A 20,078-nucleotide genomic window follows, 5' to 3' on the forward strand; every position below is an offset into this window, starting at 1 on the left:
AAGACCCCTAAGAAGTATCTTTGAGAGGTGGAGCTGAGAAAATTGGCTCAATTTTCCTTTCAAATTAGTTACGATTTGCATCAATTCATTCTAAATTGCTGCAGAATTATTTATCATGTTCATGTAAATTGTTTTGTATACTTTAGGGGACAACATTGGAAAAATGTGCTCCTTGGGCAAAGCAAATGTTACCGATTCTAATTTAAGACACAGTCCTATGTTCTACTGAGGACTCTTCTCCACATTATGTTTCTAATGAAACTTTACATCTTGAATATCGTATCTGCCCATAAGACAGTCAGTAAGTAAAGCTAACTTAAGGAGCTGCGGGTCTGCAGTGGTTAGATTGCAGTACTGCAACTACTTCTGCTGCCTGTCGGGTGCCTGTAATTTGGCAGTTCAAATCTCACCATGCTCAAGGTTGGTTCAGCCTTCTATCCTTCTGAGTCAGTAAAATGAGGACCCAGATTGTTGGGGGCAATATGCTGACTCTGTAAACTGCTTAGAGAGGGTTGTAAACCTTTGTGAAGCGATATATGGATCTAAATGCTATTGCTATTTCAAACTTTCTCCATGCTCTCGTTCGGGCTAACAGTGGTCAAATACTGCCACACATGAACACATTTGAACATTATTTTATTTTGAAAAAAAGAAAAAGCTCCTTGCTCTTTGGTCAAGATAAGATGCAAGTAAATGGTTGTTGCAAAAAAACCTCACAAGGGCTAAATACAGCTTCCAAAGCTAACAAAAAAACTGACCACAGTGATAGTTAATGACTGCAATAAAGTTTGATTGACTGACAGATTGACAGGCTATTAATTTTACATGGCAAGTAGGATGAAGATGATAAAGATATGCAAGTATTAGATCTCTTGCTTTCTGTTAGGATTTCAGTATTACAATTCTGAATTTCAGTACTGCAATTCTGATCACTTCCCTGTTTTCCTTGTCCTGTAGTCTGGATGAGCAGTAAAAACATTTGTAGAGAGCTGTTTCTGTGGAGTTGCTTTTTATTTTGAATTATGATTTCCTCCTCATTTAGGCCTCATAGAAAGCTAACTTTTTAGCTTGTTGCACTTCAAGGGTTCTACCATTGTCTCATTTTTTAACCAGTCTCATTTATCATTATTGTTTTTTTTAATTGCACTTGCATACAGTTGCAGCAGTAGCCTATTTCAGAAGAAATTGGCCAAGCTCTATTCAAGATATCAAAGCCTTCAACATCAGCTTCCTCCACATAGCTTTTGCATAGGAGAAATTATTTGTCATTAGTGTGATTAGCTCTCAATTAGTTTTTGTCTCCCATGCTGGGTTTTTTAAAAAAAATCATGTTCTACCTCTCAAAAAGAGAACAGGAACTGACAAATTAAGGAACAATTTATCTGTGCATTAGTGGAAGCCATGGAGAGAATTTGTTTAATTAAATTTGCAAGTGATCTTCCCAAAGCAGAATTTATTTTAGATTACAGAAGAGCAGACTATCAAGTTTCACTCAATTCTCGTTTTATTAAAAACTTTTGATTTGTCAGAGCATCCATATCAATTTTAAATGTTGAAAAAAAATCATTTAATTTGTTTGTGCTTTCTCCTAATGTGTATATTTTTGCACACATGTGATAATATTCAAAATTCTGTAAACAATTGTCCCATATTGTACAGTGTTTTTATGCATTCTTCAATTGCCAGGACTTTTTGGTACATTCTCTTTCCTATTATATATATTATTGATCATATTTTTAAATTTTTGAACTTCATCTCAAAATTCTGAAAAACTTTATCTTTGGTATACATTGGATTCAGCATTGCCTATAGAACATAAGCTTCCTTTTGAATTTGGACAAAAATTTGGACAAAAATGTTTTATTATCTACATTTTAAATTTCAGCGATCTAGAAGAGGATTTGACAGACAGTATCACATCATAGTAAACAACATGAAACTTCTTACTGAAATTAAATTCCATCTGGTTTGAGGAAAACATAAATAAGTTCCATATTTCTCTTCTCAGGAACAGAAAATACTTAAATTACATTAGAAATTTAAACTGGCTTAGGAAGGACTACCAATACAAAATGTATGTAAAATGCATTATTCTTAAGATTCCTTTAGAAATTGTAATAGCATCAGTTTTCTCTGAGATCAAGGAATATACTTGATATTAAATACACCAACAAAATATGCTTTTCAATTACTTTGTAATATAGATTTGAAATATATATTTCAAATCTATTTTCAAAAGTTTTTATCTGCCTTGCAGAAACCAGTAAGTAAAAAATAATAATAATCCCATTCACAGTAAATAAAAGGTTTGCAGACATTGGCACAGAGAGTAATCCAAATAAATCAAGGTTCAAAACACATTTTTGTACTGAAACCTTGAGCTATCTCTTAGTAATTTTTCAATCATGGGAAGAAAAGAAACATGTGTCTCTCTTTATATGATGGAATTTAAAGTACGTTTTTCCAATTTCTAGCTGCTGAGGAATTGGCTACAGGGAGCTTGTCAGAGATCCAATCTGTATTCTTTATATATGAAACAGTCTGGTCTCACTTGAAATTGATCAGCAGATTGCTTTCCAAAATGTAGATAATAGGGCTGAACAATACTTTAGATTCAAAGACAAAAAGGTGCTTTAGAGCAGTGATCCCCAACCCCCGGTCCGCGGACCGGTGCCGGGCCGTGGAGTACCTGGCACCGGGCCGCGCAGCGGTCGGGGGCCATGCAACGGCCGACTCTTCACTCATGCAGCGCCGTTGCCGGAGGGGGGGAGCTGCGCGGAAGCACAGGAGCAAGTGAGGCGAGGAGGAAGAATCCCCCGCTACTACACCACCTCCGCCCCCTCCCCGAGTCAGCCGTCCCCTCAGTGAACGCCTCCGCCTCTTTCTCCTTTCTCGCCTCAGTCGGCTCGCCTGGAAGCGAGGCGAGGAGGGGGCGGACCATGCGCTGGAAGCGGAGCGGCTTCCCCGGCGGTCGTTGCTGGCCGTTCTCTTCTTTTTCTCGCTGTTCTCCTCGGCTCAGTCATCTCCGAGTTGCCCAGGGAGGGGCGGCGCGCCCGGGACGGAGACAGCGCTTCCCCGCCCGGCCTTGGCTTGTGAGAAGGAACGGCGGGAGAGGTAGAGAGAGAGAGAGAGAGAGAGAACGTCGGGCAGCCGAGGGCGGGGGGGTCTTTTGAGGGGAGATGGGGGGTGCGCGATTTTGGCGCACGTGCGCCCTCCGCGGGTGTGGGTGGGGGGCTGAGAGGAGTCTAACGGTAGCGCAGGAAAGGGGAGGGTATGAGCGCCGCCTGAGGTGGTGAGGGGTAGTCGCCAGATTCAGGCCGCCGCTGCCGCTATTGCAGCGCACGGTGGAAAAGCGGCAGTCTTGCCCACCCCTTCCCTGCCTCCCGCCCGCTCCAGTTGCCGCAGCCAGGGGTGGGGGCTCGGTGCCTGAAGTCTCTTGCCTCTCTTCCAAAATTTCGCCAACGGGCATCGGTGAAGCGCGCTCTTTCTCTTCCTCACAAAACACATTTCCTTTCCCCCCCACGCGTAGTTATTGGCGATATGGACTCTTGGACTCTTACCCAGCCAGATCAGTATCAAACATTTCCCTGACCTCAGCAGAAGCGAGGTTTTTTCTTCTCCTTTCTCTCCTTAATACTGTATTCTTTTTACATTGCTATCCTCTGGCTTATTTAATTTTGCCCTTCCTCTTTTTATCTTTGACCTTGATTAATTCAGCTGTTTATTCCTTAAAATCTACATACAAAATGGAAGGTGGGATATGATTCAGGTGTTGAATTGGGAAGGTGGATTTAAAACAACGCCCCCCCACCCCTGCGCGCGCTCAGCGGGCCACGGTAAAATTATCAAAGGCTGACTGGTCCGCGGCGATAAAAAGGTTGGGGACCACTGCTTTAGAGCTTCTGAGGATATGTCACCAAATCATCTTTTCCCAAGCTCATCCTGGGAAAAGATGAAGTTACTGTAAGGAATCTCAGAAAATGCTCTATGCGTGGCTTCCCAAATTCTAAAGTAACTTTTTGCTTTTGCTCCAGAATCCATCACACTTTAAGAAGGAGCCATCTAAAAATGTCCCTAAAGAGAAAATACATCACAGTGGCCAAGGACACACTTTGCACGTAGACTGCCTCAGCTTTAATTCCCAGCATCTTCAATTAAAATGATCCAATTGGCAGAAGATAGGAAAGATTAGAAACATTGCTAGAAATCCGTGCTTGAACGTGTATATTGGCTTGGCTTTAACATCAAGAAAGACCTTTTCATTGGAGTCATGGCCTGAGGGGAAATGGACTAACCCTTTCCTCCTTTTACTCCAGTAGTATCCCCAAGCCCAAATTCTTTGTATAATTCCTTTAGAAATGAATAGGCACCGTTGCCTAAAGGAAAGCCTAAATTGTTAAGAACAATGTTCTACAAAATAAGGTCACCATCAGTCTTGGATGATTTTCCAGGCTATAAAATATTTCTTACAAATTTATGGCCCAGAATGATAAGCATTTTTTGTTTAGGCTAACAATAAAAAGGAGTCCCGAGGATTTTACTCAGTTAGTTGTTGCCGACTATAGGGGGCAGTCTTCATCTCTGTTTCAAGGCCATTGAGCCAGCGGCTGTTCGAAAACATTTCTATGGTCATGTGGCCAGCATGACACCATGGAGTACGGTTCCCTTCCAACTGAATTGGTATCTATTTATGTACTCGCATTTGCATGCTTTTGAACTGCTAGGTGGGCAGGAGCTGGGGCGAGGACGCGAACTCAAGCTGTCATGTGGCCCTTGGGTCTTGAATTTGGGTTGCCGGATTTCCACCAGACAAGCGCAGTGTCTTAACCGCTGAAACACTGAACTACCCCATTACTAATAACAATAGTAATAACAAAACCATAAAAGTCTAACTGTTGCATTATTTCAGAATCAAGCAACAATCTGTAACATTAGTGAAAACACTTTATAGTATAGTGGACCAAAATAAGAACAGTTCTCATTTTATAATCCTTTCTCACTGCATATTTTTATTAATTACATCGCTTATTAACTTCATTTACAGCTAAGCAATCTAAAGAATTGGAAAGAAAGCAATGGATACCACCTACTATTACAGCTTTGCAGAAACCTATGGGAACAGCATCTGATGAATTATTTATAAAGAACACATGCCTCATAATTTATTTCAATATACAAGATAGTTCTGCTTAAAATTGTAAAAAGGTTCATAATTAATCAACAAATTACATGTGAAACATCAGGGATATCTGCTCATTTCAGAGTCACATTCAGCATTCCAAAGCAATAAAGCAGTGTTAACATTCTGGGAAACACCTAATATAAATCCCTTTTGTCCTCAGTTACAGTTAAACAGAAGTCTAGTTAAGAGATAAAATTCAGGCAGATGGTCATTTGTAATGGAAATAAGGTAATCAGATCAATTACTTTCAAAAAGGGGATTAGGAGCTGATGAGTGTCCATCTAGATCTAATATGCATAGCAGTTCAAAGGATGCACTGCTTTTATTTTTGATCTTCAGAGAGCCCTTCAAGATTGGGTGTTTTTCTTTCAAATGAGTTGGCTTGGAATGATATGTACCAACTGATTTGAGTATCAACTCTGCAATCCACATTATTGGGTTCCATAATAAATAAAGAAGAGAGATATAAGGATAAGTATCTGGCTTTTCCTAGACTATCTGATTTTTCATACTATGAACTAAACACTGTGGTATCCAATGAGGAAGGCACAATGATTCTCTTAAATATGACCAGCTTGTTTCTTGTATTGTTAGACAATTTGCCATCCTTCTTTGCAGCGATGAGACAGACTTATAGCTAATTTAAAGTAACCAAGTTATCTGAGGGATCAGTTCTTGCTGGTTATATCCACCTGACCCACTGGAGCGGGGAAGCAAGGAATGCTGCAGTTTCCGTCCCCTAAGGAGGTACATTGGGTAGGACCCAGAACAGCCTTTTCCATGGTGGCTCCTTTCCTATGGAACAGCATACCTGCAGAAATGACAGCGGACCCCACTTTGACACTCTTCTGTAAGTGCCAGAAGATCTGGTTCAGCCAACAAGCCTGGGAAACTCAGAGTGTGATGGAGCCCATCAAGTGGCTCATTTAACTGTGTGTTATCACCAGGAGGAGGGAATTATTGTTTTTAATTGGCTTTTAAAATTATTTTTATACTGAGTTTTTACTGTTTATAAGTTTGTAAAGATGCACACTTGGGATCCAAGTCCAAATCAAACGATGTTCAGCAAGCTGTTTTTATACCACAAAATCACATTTACACATCAACATTTCTTGATATGTCATCAAATGTTTCTGATTCATTGAAGACATGCACAGTTTAGGCTAGTATGTGGGATATACTTAAGTAACTAAGCATTCCGCATCTGGGTGAGTGTTTTTAACATGCGAACAATGAATTTTTTGCCTCCACACCTTTGCCTGGACATTCATGAGCACAGCTTAAGCTAAATGCCTTTCCATATTTCTTGCAAAATTCTTCAGCACATTATAAAGCCGCCATCTGCCAGATAGATTAATATTTCCTATAACAAGTGTTTGTGGTTAGCCTCTTTAGTTTCTTCTGATAAGTGTCAAAGTAAGTGCTAGCTAACTGCTGATTCCAACAATGGCTATATCAAGCAAAAGCACAGACAAAGTGATTAGGATGGAGTAGCTCTGGTTGAAGCTAATTCATGGTTCACTTGCAAAAGCTCCTTAACAAGTTGCTAATAAGTTAATAGGCCAGGCCCTCAGGCTCTCAACTCTACACAGACTTGTCCTTAAATCAACAAAATGAAGCTTAAATAAAAGCCTCAAAATCTATTGTAATCATTCTGCCCCTATCCGCAAAACTAAGCACATAGTAAGAAGAGAACAGTATAATGCGTATCAGGAAAGGTCCTTTAAGTTCTGAGATCAGTAGGCGCTTCCTTATTCTTGACCCATTTTAGAGGTGTGCAGGCCTATTAGGGACTTGCAAATATTGATTCAAACTATTAAAATGCAGGACACCACATTCCAAGCATGAAACAGCTCTTATAAGTTAAAAAGAAAGGATGAGCCCAACAGGAGCTCTTTCCAAATACTTGAGCTTTGAAATGAAACATTTTAGATATTGTGACCCTCCATTTCCCTTTTACTTTTTTGACTGATATTGACTGATATTCCATGCTTTCAATTGTGATGGGTAAATTGGTAAAATCATCCAACAAAAGGTGTAATTTCCTATAGATAGGTTTTTAGTGGAAGCACCAACATGCAAGCAAATATAGAAGCTACTTTCCAAGCATGCTCATAAATTCCATTAGGAGTACAGAACAGGAAAAGACATTTCCTCTTCTATGCTCGTTTTCACGTTGGACTGCAACTTTCATCACCCCAGGTTGTCTTAGCATGGGTGAGAGGGATGTGCCTAACAATAATTGAAAGTAACACTTGTGCAACAATGTCTGGAAGCAAGAAATTCATTGCCCCTGCTTCACAATCTAAGAAAAATATGAAAAAATATTAATTTCATTAAACATGACTGGCATCACAGAAAATATGGAAAGAATCTTGAACCCATTTAGGTCTCAATGGGATTTCCCCTTCCCTTTTCTTTACTAAGGAAAAAAGTCATTTGCCATTTTTTAAATTTACTACAGTGGTATAGATCCACAAACTTTGTTAACAGGGGGACAATTCATGGTCCCTCAGATGAGGGGCAGGACTAGCTGGATGAGCGTGGCTAGGTGGTCATGTGACTGGGTGGACGTGGCCAATTTAGCAGTCCATTAAACAATATACACAAATTAAACTTTAATTTGTTATGCTCCTGGGGGTGGAAAGCAGGTTAGTGAAGGGATGTGGCTGCCTTGGGATGTGTGAGGGACTTGTTTGTTTGTGTATGTGTGTATGTCTGTCTCTGTCTCTGTCTCTGTCTCGCTCTCTCTTTCTCTCTCTTGGCTGCGGAAGCCAAAAACAAGCCTGATTTTGGCCTCCTCGGTCTCCAGTACCACTCTGCCGTCCAAAAGCCTGGTTTTGGCTTCCTGAGGCATCTGTATGTCCTGTTTTTAGCCTCCTCGGACTGCAGAAGATGGGTTGGGGCCAGCTGGTAGGTGGAATGATGGGGGGGGCAGCCTCATGATCTCGTGCAGGCTGGATTAATGGCCTTAGTGGGCCATATCTGGCCCACAGGTGTAGTTTGAGGACCTCTGGTATAGATGATACAAATTTGCTGTGGAATACCTGTTCTTGAAAAAGGGATTATCTCAACGTCCTGAAACAGATTTATGCAGATGAACCAGTACTGGAATAATATTCTATTGCAATCTTTTTATTAAATTACAATAAATTAGTTAGTTTACTGTTTGTTCAAGGTATGATAGGATAATGTAAAATAAAATTAACATACAGATAGTAAGCCTTGCTGAAGATAATCAATATAAGCTTCTGGAAATCTTGTTTCACTAATTTTCTGAAAGTGCGATCAAAAATGCAGTCAGAAGAAATTTAACATAAATTGCAATTTACTGTTTCAAAAAATCATTGCCAAAATCCCTCACTGGAAATAAACAAGCAAATGCAACAGAATGGGATAAGAAGATATGCTCTTGTGAACTGGTAGTTAGCTAAAGAACAGTAAATGAAAAAAAGGAACAGATGAACAATTTTACCCAGGAAAAACATGGAAATGTTGTCTTTCTGTATGACGGGTTTTGATCTGCCTATAAATAATCAAGAATGACTAGTAAGCTGGACACATTTGCTGGTAATACCAAATCTTTCAAGGTATTAAAATAAGAAGGGATTTTGTAGCATGTAGATCTCTCCAAAATAGGCAAGTTGGGTTTAGAATGGCAAATGCTTTTCTATGCAATGCTGGCCCAAAAACTATACATCAAAGTTCACATATACTGTACTTTAATGAGATCCGAGCTGGCAGAAATTAATTAGGAAAAGGATCTTGGAGTCATCATGGACATTTCAATGAAAATTCAATCCTTGTGTGTGGCCACTATAAAAAGATAAGTCCCATGGTACAATCATTAATAATAAAAATGGCAATTAAAACAACCAATATCGTGTTGTAGAAATCAATGGTGCCACTTTAGTTGAAATACTGTGTTCATTCTTGGCCACCATCCTTCAAAGACTGCATTGTACACTTGAAAAGGCAGCAAAACCTGCAAGCAAAATTACGAGGAATCTAGAATGAATCCTGTATGAAAAAAGACTACACTGTCTTTTTAGCTTCAGTCTTAAAGCAGATAAAGGGAGAGCTGATAAAAACATAAAAATGCATGCTCAGAATAGGAAATGTACAGTAGCTAGGGAGCCCTTCACCCTTTCTCATCATATTAGAACTCAATCACTGAAACTAAATAGAAATTCCAGATGGATAAAAGAAAGTAATTATTTAAAGAACAGATAGTTACATGGTGCAATTTGCTATCATCAGATATGGTAACAGCTTCCAGTTTGGATGTTTTTAAAAGGAGGACCAGACAAATTTATCAAAGATTTGGGCTATCAATCACTATTATTTTGATCGCTATTTTGGATCTTTGCTTTCGTGGTTGCCATGCCTTGAAAACAGAGTAATGTTATGTACATGATTGTTTTAAAATGTGAGGTATTTTTCATTGGTTCAGGAACAGGGAGCTGGAACTTACCACATCTATTATCTGCAGCAACGAAAGTTGGAGTTCTACTACAAGAGGTTGTGAGTCATTCACAACAGGCCGTTCCAATCGATTGTAATTTTTCAGTAATTCTCGATACAGCCGTCTTTGGTTTACACCTTGCTGGGAGACTAGAAGAAGAAGAAGAAAAAGATCTGCTTTAGGCAACTGCTCTCTCTCTCTCTCTCTCTTTTAGATTCTCCTTTCTCATTATATTAGACATACGATTGCTTGAGTTGCTTTCTTCAGATGAAAATTTCCAGCACAATCGGACACACACAGTCCTCAACTTACAACAGTTAGTGTTGTAACGGTCATTTAGTGACCGTTCAAAGTTACTATGGCATCGAAAAAAGTGACTTATGACCCTTTTTCACACTTACAAACGTTACAGCACCCCTATGGTCATTTGATCAAAATTTAGATGCTTGGCAACTGACTTATATTTATGACGGTTGCAGTGTTCTGGGGTCATGTGGTCAGCTTTTGCAATCTTCGGATCAGCAAAGTCAATGGGGAAGCCAGACTCATTTAACAACCCTGTTACTAACTTAAGAACTGCAACGATTCACTTAACAAGTATGGCAAGAAAAGTCGTAAAATGAGGCAAGCTCATTTAACAAAGGTTTCACTTAGCAACATAAAATTTTGGGCTCAATTGTAGTTACAACTGGAGGACTATCTGTATTCTGCTACAAAATGCCTCTGATTCAATACCCAGGATCTCAAGGAAAGACGTGAAGCCTGGCACTGTGGAGACAAACTCATTGAGCTAAATGGAACAATATTCCAACTTGCCATCAAGTCAGATTCTTATGTTGCTAACTTCTTATACACTAACCTGTTCTCCTTAGGCAGGTTGGTAGGGTGGAAAATTAATAAGCAATTAATGCTTATTCTTTAAAAACGATCTAAAGATTCCTATTTGTGATGATTCTAAATTAAAACTAAAAATGTTATGTGTCCTAAAATAGTTTATGTTTTCCTAGATCTCCTTAGGCAACCTATAATGCCTAAACCGCACAATGCATACTCCCGCTATAGGAAAGACATACATGGTACGGTATCTTTTTTTGCTTCTGAACAAATAAATGTATTATTGTATTTTATTGATGTCCAGTATAATTCAACAATTGCAAAGATTTAATGAGGCATTTTCTATGAAGCTCCACTTTAGCAAAAACTTTTCCCTGGGAACGAAAAATAAGGCTAATGTTCTTCTGGTTACTGTGGCTTGCATCAATTTGGTTTCCCTCGGTATGTCTTGGTATAACTCACAGAAGATGTCATTCGTTCATTCTCATGAGAGAAATAACTGTTATTCTACCTATCATTTTTAGCATAACGAATAGAGTTTCTATCCATATGTTTGTATGCAGTTTTTTAAAAAAATTATGCAAATGTTTATGCAAGCAAATCTCTCGGTTCCTAACAAATCACCCAAGCAGCTGTGAGTGTTGTGCATGGTTGGTTTATCTAATAAAGTTCTATGTTGTTTCCTTTGTATTTGCCCCAGGACAGAAATAAATGCAGAAGTAATCATAACAAAAGTCAACATAAAAGTAGCGAGGAAGCAACTGTAAAATCAGAAATGTAAAAATATAATGCACACCTACTCACATATACATACATATCAATAGCACCTCCACATCACATGAACAAAATTCAGGACCACTTGGGACCGCCCATATTTATGACTTACTTTTGGCTGCCCTCCTACCATTGCCACCAGCTGCCCCGCTGCCCGGCCCTGCCCACAAGTGACACCCCCTCCACACTGTTACTGTACCAGCCAGGGCCTTTTTTTACCTCTTCTCCTTTCTCACTGTTGCATTCAGGTCTTCTCTTGCCCGCCCCCTAGCTGTAGGGGGTGTCCTAGCTATACCAGTGCCAAGAAGGGCCGAGTATAAGAAGCCTGGCATGTAAAAGGAGCGCTAAGCTGTGCCAATGTAAAAGAAGGCCCCTTCCAGCCAGGTCCTTCTTTGGCACTAGTACAGTCAGGACCTTCTTTTACATGCCAAATTTCGTTCGTGAACAAAACCCTGGGTAGAACATGACTGATTGGCATGTGAACAAAGGTCCCGGCTAGTGCATACACAGAGGCCATACTGCCATACAAATAAAGACCCTGACCAGGCATAAGAAAAGTCCCAGATACAACAAGGATGAAAGAAGGTGGCATGAAAAGAAGACACGGCGAGAATAATATGCCCTGTGGTGCAGAAGGCATGACAGCACAGGCCAGGGCTAGGTGGTGGGAGCGGCTAGTGGCAAGGAGCAGGTGTGTGGGCAAAAAAGCAGGGATATGGGGAGATAGGTAGGTGGGGGGAGACAGGGAGGAGACAGGGAAGGCAGTCTCTTACCTTAATGAGGCTCAGGGCTGGGATGGATGGACCAAGATGGGAATGGCTTAATATGGATGGTTCTTCACCTAATGACTGGTGGGATTTGGTTAATGACAGCAATGGAGACTGGCAGGATTTCTGTCGCTAAGCAATTAACTGCATCGCTTAGTGAGAGAAACTCTGTTCCGAATTACCATTAACCGAGGACTACCTGTAGTAATGAATGTGTAAATAAATGACCTACAATCTGGGTCACACATTCAAAAGAATTATCAAGGCCTGAAAGAAGTATTCTGTTATTTTCATTAGTTCATATTTCCTTTTTTCTTTTTTTTAAAAAAGTCACGATTCACGTAAAATAAGAAATAATTATTGGAAAACAACTGCATATTTCTTCCATGTAAATATGCATAGTATTACAACGTCATAATGCAACAAACCACATGTGGAAACCGTTCTCTGATACTTCTCCCTGAAGTAGCCTCATACATACATAATTGATACCCCGATGAACAAATTATGAACAATGGCAAGTTACAAGCCAAAGTAGCCGTACTGAAATCCAGGATATGTCATTGTTTTGGCAAATTCAGGCAGCTGCAAGGCATGCAGCTTACTTGGTGCATTTTGCAGTTCCAATAATGTAAAGCTTACTACCACCATATGTTATTTATTCCCCAGAGGTAGAAGTATGTCCCTTCTGTTCTTCTTTGGTATAGTGAGCATTATGACATTTGTCTACAGCTGCAAGCATGTGATAAATATCTTTAGATCTAAAGATTCTTTTAACTGTACAGTAAACAAAAAAAGGTGAAGTATGAATAATACTTTTCTGAAAAGCTACAATTATGGGTATCGTTTCTCCATATCTCTCCATAAGGTTTTGCTCTGTATTTTAATATTTTTCATCTTGAGTTAGAGCTGACTTTCATCCAGATTACACAGAGTAGGTGGTCCCTTTTGAGTTCAGCTAAATTCCTGATGACTTTAAAAGATGGATCCATGTTGTTTTCTTGGCAGCAGATGGAAGCACTATGTCATTAACTTTTTTCTAGGATAATTTTCAACTTCCCCTATGAATCTGCTCTACAGTTGTGTTATTCTTCCATCCAAATATGTGCCAAACCCAGTCATGCTTAGATTCTGAGTCCAACTGAAGTTAAATCAATCTATTTTCCTCCAAACCTGTCACTTGCTTTACTCTAGACTTCATATCTCAGAATTGATTAGTTGGGGAATTTATTAATTCAATAAATTAATGAATAAATGAATAATTTTTATAATGAGATCCACAAATAGCCTACTATATCCCATAACATTAAAGTTTTCTCATAAGGTACCTGCGATGGGTGAGATAGATGCTTTCCTCAATTGTCAATAATTATTTTTGATTGTTTTACTGAATTTTTAAAATTGGTAGTCATCCAAGTCACTGTTGTGAGATTTTAAACTGAATGAATGAGTAAGAGAGAGAGATAGGAAAACTAACCCAGCAGAGATCATTTAAAATAATTTTTAAAAGGAGGACAATAATGAGGAATTTTAAAAACAATTAAATTTCTGTCTATCATAAAGAATTATGTTAGATGCAAACTCACCAAATCTGTACAAATTTCCTGTCTCTTACACACACATCTGTACACTTTTCTATCTCATGTATATTTGTTTTCATAGATTTTCATGGGTACAGGTATGCAGGTTTTGCTGTATTCGGGTCTTTTCCTGTGTATTTTATAGAGGGACGGCGGCTCCGATCACGCTTTGCTCTCACAGGCACGAGGCTCAATACACCAGCCTGAGGATGACAAGTGGGACCTCGTCGAAACGTCGCCAAGATACTCTCAATCTTACACGGGATACTCTCAATCTTACACAGGAAAAGACCCTGCATATAAACTACTCTGTTTTCTCTACCTCCTCCCCAGTGGAGGGTTCTGGATCCCATTGCAACCGGTACGGTTGCAATGGAGCCCGACATCCTCTACATGAATGCGCATGGCACACATGCTTCTTACCTTCCAGCGATGCCTCTGCAAGCCTCTACGACGTTCCAGCTGCTCGGTGTGACATCATGCAGGCGCTGTACATACCATGTGTGTGCGCAGAAGCGCAGAAGGCTTTAAAGGACAGGTAAGGAGCCCGGGTGGACCCTCTGGAGCACCCTACCAGAACAGTACCCAGTGCTCCGGGCAGGCTCCGTACCAGACTGGGGCGTACCACCTGCAACCCACCACTGCTCTTCCCCCATAAAATATATGAAATTTTCAGGTTTACAGTATTATCACCCTGTCATGATATTATATGTATATATTTTTTTAAGAAGTTGCACAGACAGCTGCTAAAAGAAGAGGAAAGAAACCCTTAGGGCTATTCCTGCATTTATCCACTTCCTGTCCGCCCCAATCATTCTGACTTACTACAGGTAGACTCTATCAACCCTAGCAGACTGAAAAACAGATACCATGCAAATCTAAGCTACTTTTATTACAACAGCTGCAGAATCTTGCAAGACAGAATGTGCTTCTTTTTCTCCCTGTTTTATCTTCATGAGAATGTGGGGGAGTGTGCTTTCTAAGGCATTTCCTCAAATTATTTTCTTGGCTCATATCACATATGAGCTGCTAAAGTTTGGGCATTCGTTAAGTGGATGAAAAAAGGTTAATGCTTTTTAAAAGCATTAACATTTTGCTGTCATATATGGTTCTCTGGAATCTAGCGGTCCAGTTATGGTAGTCTTATAGGAGAAGTGACAGAGCAAACCAAGAAGGCAGACAATGTGTGTCTACTAGAGTGTGAAGACAAATTCAGGGAGAAGCTGTGAAAAGATATGGAATAAGTCCAGATATCTGCTGCTGTGTTTGACATTGTCAATGAGGACAAGTGCAGAAGTGGTATACAATAAAATAACTCAGAAGGAAAAATAGAAATATGTAAAATATATACCAAGAGTAAAAATATTAAGAGAGTATACAGTATACCATGGCTTAGGCCCAGGCCATGGCTTAGGCCCAGGGTACTTGTGAGACCGCCTACTGCCACCGGTAGCCTCCCACCATCCAGTGCGATCCCACAGAGTTGGCCTCCTCAGGGTGCCGTCGGCCAGACAGTGTCGGCTCGCAACCCCCAGGGAGAGAGCCTTCTCTGTGGGAGCACCTTCCCTTTGGAATGAGCTGCCCCAGAGCTTCGCATAATGCCCGACCTCCAGTCCTTCTGGCGCGCCCTAAAAAGTTGGCTTTTTCAGCAAGCCGGCCTGACCTGAATAGAATAAATTAAATTATTAATTTTAAATTGTTAATTTTAATTTAATCCTAAATTTGATTTAAATTGTCAATTGAAGGTTATTGGATTTCCTATTTAATCTTTTTTAACTTTTGTCATATGTGTTTTTATGTTGTACGCCACCCTGAGTCCTTTGGGAGAAGGACGGCATATAAGTCCAATAAAACCAAACCAAACCAAGTATTCATTTTACCAGTCCCGAGGCTGATGTTTGTAATTCCCATTAAATAGTTGGAGTTTAAATGGAAATGTACATAGAAACCACTTTCTGATGAAGAATCAATTATTTCATTATGAATTGTTTTTTCACTTAAGATAATTCAATTTACTTTTCATGAAGACTTTCAATAATGAAGAGATATCCTAGCCAAGGCAAACCCTGAAATATCTTTAAAATTCTTAAGACATGAGATATGTAACACTTTAGCCAGTATGTTTTGTTTTGTTTCCCCTGAATGCTGAGAACTACAATTTAATGTAAAGGTTGAAAAGCTCTTGTTCAATCCCAGCTGTTTCTTCACAAATTACAGAGTACTTTGAAGAAGTAAAACAATTATCTAGGCTACAATCCTACATATACTTACAGGAAATAAGATGGATGTTGCAAGACTGAAGTGAGCCGTAGTTCACAAAAGCTGATGTTGGAAAAGATGCTACCAAAATCCTGAATAATTGCTCTAGAAATTAGGATGTTTTTTCCCCTGCAGTCTGGTTTTTCTCAAAGTTAGCCTTAATAACATAGAAGAAAGGGGAAAACACAGCACCATATACTGTAATTAGGTCTGCTACTCATCCACCTGTCTTATAATTTACAAGCTAGCCTTTTTTTTATATGTGTACATTTTTCCCAGAATGTAATTCCTTAGATGTTTCTTGAAAGCTAACAACTCAAAAGCGTGAGTCTGTGAGTGTTTATCTTTGTATGTAGAGAGAAAGAGAGGGAATATTATATAACAGGTTTAAAAAAAATAATTTATTTACATGTATTAGTGTTGCTTAAGTCAGATTTCACATTGCAATATTTACTTATTATTAAACAAATATGAACAAAGGACTCTGGGTGTCTATATAAATTATCTGAAATAAATAAATTATATGGGCTAAATCCTCCTAAGTCCAAGTTGGATATCACACAGAACATCATAGAGAATAAGAAAGCTAAGATCCTTTGGGACTTCCACATCCAAACAGACAAGTACTAGCCAATCAAGCAGACACTGTGGCAATAGAAAAGGATTAGAAGACAATAGTGGTGATAGATGTAATGATGCCAAATTAAAGCAACATCAGGAAGAAGGAGTGTCAGAAGTACCAGGGCTGAAGGAGGAACTGGAGAGGATGTGGAAAGTAAAGGTCAAAATGATACGAGTGACTGTAGGACCACTTAGAGGTATGACAACTAAACTGAGATAATGATTCCAACAAATCCCAGGAACATCTGTCCAAAAGAGAGCAATGCTAGGAAAAGCTGTACAGAACTGTCAACTCCTAGATCTCTGGTAGAGGACCCAATATTGAGGAAGATAGATGATAGATAGGAGATAGATAGATAGATAGATAGATGGATGGATGGATGGATGGATGGATGGATGGATGGATGGACGGACGGACGGGCGGACGGACGGGTGGATGGCAATATAGAGATATAACTCTGAGAGAGTTCAGCAGTTCAAAAATGTGAAAAATAAATAAATAAAAATATAATTCTTAGTACAGTTACAAATCTTCTCATTTTCTAGTCATAAATAAAGTAAAGGCAAAACCAAGATTTTTAACGTGTCTTAAAAAAATTTCTTGCTCTCAGTTTTTTGCTGATATTAATAAGTAGACCGGGGAGGTTAAAGTAAACTACAAAATAGATGAGTGAAACAAAAGCCAAGTTAAACAGATTCAACCCTTGACATCTCTAAATAGGCAGGAAAATGGCCTGAAATCCAGGATAACACTGATGACCATCATCATCTTCATATTCACCATCAATGAATTCAATACTATAGCTGCTGCCTAAGTATCTGACCCATTATTTTCCTCAGTCAAGCAATATGGGGTATAAATGCAGGATAAGTCGGCCAACTAAATAATTAACTAAATGGCATTTTGAGCAGCGGAGCAAAAGCCTTTAATTAAAATTAAGCAAAACTGGACAAATGAGAAGGGATGGTTTATTAAACATCTCTTTTAATTTTTGTAAATCTCTTCATTTATTTCTTTACCATGGTTATGTCCATTTACGTGAATAAATATAAATACAACATACATACAGTTCATGTCAGGTAACATTAATGTGTTCCCATTAAAACTAATGGCTTCACAGAAATTACTTTATAGAAATAGTTTCCTCTTGCACTAGAAATCCAAGTTGTATTTTATATTGTGCAAAGTAGATTTCACCAATCCTATGCTGAGCACATGTGTTGAAAAAATACTGGATTCCTCTTTATGGTTTAAGCCAGTGTTTGTTAACCTTGGCGACTTGAAGACGGGTGGGCTTCAGCTCTCAGAATTCCCAAGCCAGCTGAGCTAGCTGGGGAATTCTGGGAGTTAGAGTCCTCCCATCTTCAAGGGTGAGAAATACTGATTTAAGCAAAGGTGGACAATCATCTTTCAGGGTCCTTTACTTTGGATCATTAGCTACCTAATCAGGGTATCCCAAGTTGTGTGGTGTACCTCTCTGGTTAAGTACAGAGAGAGTCCAGAAGGTACGAAGAATCTTTTAGTTGTATAGTACATTGTTATAATAGATGTGCCTTTCATTGCATTGTTATCATTATTCATTTATGTTCATTTTGTGTATGACTGTTTAGGGGAGGTGTTTACATTAGGACTGAGGTATGATGGCAAAAAGTTTAGAAATTCTTGGTTTAAATTATTCTTTCCAATTCTATTTTCTGTACTCCCACAAACTCTAGTCAGGCTGAGCAAGCTCATGATATATGAAGGAATAAACTACATTTATTCCCTGCAAAGTTAAAGTTGCAACAACACAAACCATTTCTTCACTTATGCCTTCTGTTGCGATATTATTTTCTAATAAGTATAATAAGAAAAGTTAAGCAGGAGAGTTCCCATATTTTCCCACCAATCCAAAAACAGCAAACAGTTCATATATATTGCTTATCTTTCCTTTGTACTTTTACTAATTGAGCTTCAAGCCTTATGCGGAAAGTTATTTATGATATAGAACACATATTTACTTTTTGTACTATTGTTGATGCCACCAACCTTAACCTTAACCTTAACCTGCAAAGCTAGGCCAATTTATAGATTTGCTACATAAAAAGAAAACTCATTCTGGATTCCTAGGATCCAAGATTACAGAACAGTGGTTTGTTTTCTTACACTCCTGACAGGCATGAAATGCTCTTACCTCCGCTACCAGTTTGGAACGGGGAGCTTTGCATGCATAGAGCATCTGTGATGATGTCTGGGCAGGTGGGCAGAGCCTCCTGCCACCACTGCTACCAGTTCACCCAAACTGGGGTGAACCAGTAGAATACCACCTCTGACTCCTGGGCTTGCTGCAAGTACATCCATCTCTGAATGTGATTGTAATGTGACCTTTTTATTCATATGCCCCTTAATAGAGGGAAATACACTGTTTTGGTAGTTAATGAGAGTTTATAAAGAAAAGAAGAGGCACAAGCCAATTTCACATTCATTGGTTGATGTGACAGATTTTGCTCAAAGAAGTGTATCAAATTGGCAGAGAAACTCAGACTGATGGACCATCTCTTTACAATGTGCTAGACTTGGCTAGAATCAATTGTATTAGTCATTTATGGCACAACGTATGATAGGAACGCAGGCTCCCATTTCAAGTTATGATAGAAGTTTGCCTGTTCAAAATACAACAGTTGAATTTGCTAGGCACAGAGGTGAGACCCCATGAATAGCAGCCAAACTCTGAGCTTCCCATTTATTTATTTGTTTATTTATCTATTTTATTTAGTTTGTCAAACATGTATGAGATAACACGTATAAGTATAAAGGTGGACATGAACACAGGAAATGGGTATGAATAAATGGGAACAATAGGACAGGGATGGTAGGCACACTGGTGCGCTTATGCACACACCCCCCTACAGATCTCTTAGGAATGGGGTGAGGGCCACGGTAGACAGTTTAGGATTAAAGTTACGGGGGTTTGAGGATGTAACAACAGAATTGGGTAGTGCATTCTAGGCATTGACCACTCTTGCTGAAGTCATATTTTCTGCAATCAAGTTTGGAGTGGTTTACCTTGAATTTTTATCTATTGTTTGCCCGTATATTATTTGCCTAGATTAATGTTTCTGAGATATGTGGTATTTTCTGAATTTAAAATTCTAAATTTGCACTCCAATATTGGACCAGCAAAATCTTAAAATCACCTCAATTGACATTAAAATTTGGAACTAGTCTTCTACTTCTATCCCTGTAATTGGATCTCTATGGCCAGGGCTATACAATATTCTTCTAGGTGTATACCACACTCTTTTAGCTAGTATACCACCTACCTAGAAGTGTATTTCACCCCATCTAAGGTTTGATGAAATTGTGAAAAACGATATGAGTCCCCACTCAACCATGGAACTCAGCAAATTATTTTATTTCAACCTGACTGAATATGGTTGCTATTTTGAAGATCAAATGATTGTGCACACTATTCAAAGCTCTCAGTGGAAATATTTTGAATTATCTGTACATAGATTACCCACTTTGTATTCCAGTGTCTGATTTAAAAAAAAAAAAAAAATTACAATTCGGGTGATTAGTCAAATGTATCTTATTTGGCCTGCCCACCCCAAGT

General features: G+C 39.0%; 1 protein-coding gene across 1 annotated transcript in view; it reads right to left on the minus strand.

Moving 5' to 3' along the window:
• LOC116505296 (neuronal acetylcholine receptor subunit alpha-7-like) overlaps positions 1 to 20,078 on the minus strand; it is a 108,406-nt gene that overhangs the window by 67,734 nt on the left and 20,594 nt on the right. Inside the window, exon 2 of the mRNA XM_032212459.1 lies at positions 9,657 to 9,796. Coding sequence (XP_032068350.1) covers positions 9,657 to 9,796 — 140 coding nt within the window. The remainder of the gene's footprint in view (positions 1 to 9,656; positions 9,797 to 20,078) is intronic.

Source organism: Thamnophis elegans, chromosome 3 (genome assembly GCF_009769535.1).
Source record: "Thamnophis elegans isolate rThaEle1 chromosome 3, rThaEle1.pri, whole genome shotgun sequence".
In the NCBI taxonomy this organism is placed as follows: Eukaryota; Metazoa; Chordata; class Lepidosauria; order Squamata; family Colubridae; genus Thamnophis; species Thamnophis elegans.